The sequence below is a fragment of the Orycteropus afer genome, unplaced genomic scaffold, assembly GCF_000298275.1.
Source record: "Orycteropus afer afer isolate SDZICR_OR568_19922 unplaced genomic scaffold, OryAfe1.0 scaffold21648, whole genome shotgun sequence".
NCBI classification, from domain to species: domain Eukaryota; kingdom Metazoa; phylum Chordata; class Mammalia; order Tubulidentata; family Orycteropodidae; genus Orycteropus; species Orycteropus afer.
Genome location: NW_006943235.1, coordinates 1 through 1,164, shown reverse-complemented (window position 1 = coordinate 1,164; position 1,164 = coordinate 1). Strand labels below are relative to the sequence as shown.

The following is a 1,164-nucleotide window of genomic DNA, read 5'->3' as shown; positions in this document are numbered from 1 at the left end:
CGGTGTGCGGCGTCCACCTGGAGGTGATCGTGGAGAAGCCGCTGCAGGTTTTCCACGTGGAGGTGGAGGTGAAGGACATTAACGACAACGCGCCGATTTTTCCAACGGCAGTAAAAAATCTGTTTATTTACGAATCCAGGCCGCCTGGTTCTCGGTTTCCACTAGAGGGTGCATCAGATGAAGATATTGGAACGAATTCTCTGTTGACCTATGGGCTTAACTCTAATGAGTATTTTACCTTGGATATCAAAAGAAATGATGAGGAAATGAAATCTCTTGGACTTGTGTTGAAAAAATATTTGAATCGAGAAGAAACTCCTGAGCATCATTTAGTAATAACGGCAGTTGATGGTGGGAAACCAGAGCTCACTGGCACAACTCAACTGAAAATCACTGTGCTAGACGTAAACGACAACGCCCCAGCGTTTGAGAATTTGGTCTACAAAGTGAGATTATTCGAAAATGCACCAAATGGTACCCTGGTAGTGATTGTTAATGCCTCTGATTTGGATGAAGGCATAAATAAGGACATTGTCTATTCTTTCAATTCAGACACATCAGCAGATATTCTGTCGAAATTCCACTTAGATCCGGTCAGTGGCCACATGAGTGTAAAAGGTAACATAGATTTTGAGGAAACTAAGTCATATGAAATCCAAGTAGAAGCAACGGATAAAGGAACTCCCCCAATGACAGACCACTGCACTGTTCTATTGGAAATTGTGGATGCCAATGACAATGCACCTGAACTGGTTATCAAATCATTATCTCTACCCGTATCAGAAGACGCTCCGCTTGGCACCGTCATCGCCCTGATCAGCGTGTCCGACCGCGACTCCGGTGTAAATGGGCAGGTAACCTGCTCTCTAACGCCTCTTGTCCCCTTCAAACTGCTGTCCACTTTCAAGAATTACTACTCTCTCGTGCTGGACAGTTCCTTGGACCGAGAGAGCAGGTCGACCTATGAGCTGGTGGTGACAGCACAGGACGGCGGATCGCCTTCTCTGTCGGCCACAGCCAGTGTATTCGTGGAGGTGGCCGACGTGAACGACAACGCGCCCGCCTTCGAGCAGCCCGAGTACACGGTGTTCGTGAAGGAGAACAACCCGCCCGGCAGCCACATCTTCACGGTGTCTGCGCACGACGCGGACGCGCAGGAGAACG

At 48.5% G+C, this 1,164-nt stretch overlaps 1 protein-coding gene across 1 annotated transcript; it reads left to right on the top strand.

The window, feature by feature from the left end:
* Positions 1–5: 5 nt before the first annotated feature.
* LOC103213633 (protocadherin alpha-3-like) lies at positions 6–1,160 on the top strand (the record flags this gene model as incomplete). Its single annotated transcript, XM_007959363.1, has 1 exon — positions 6–1,160. A coding segment is annotated over one exon (1,155 nt), but the record flags the coding sequence as incomplete, so codon positions are not given.
* Between the last annotated feature and the right edge of the window lie 4 nt (positions 1,161–1,164).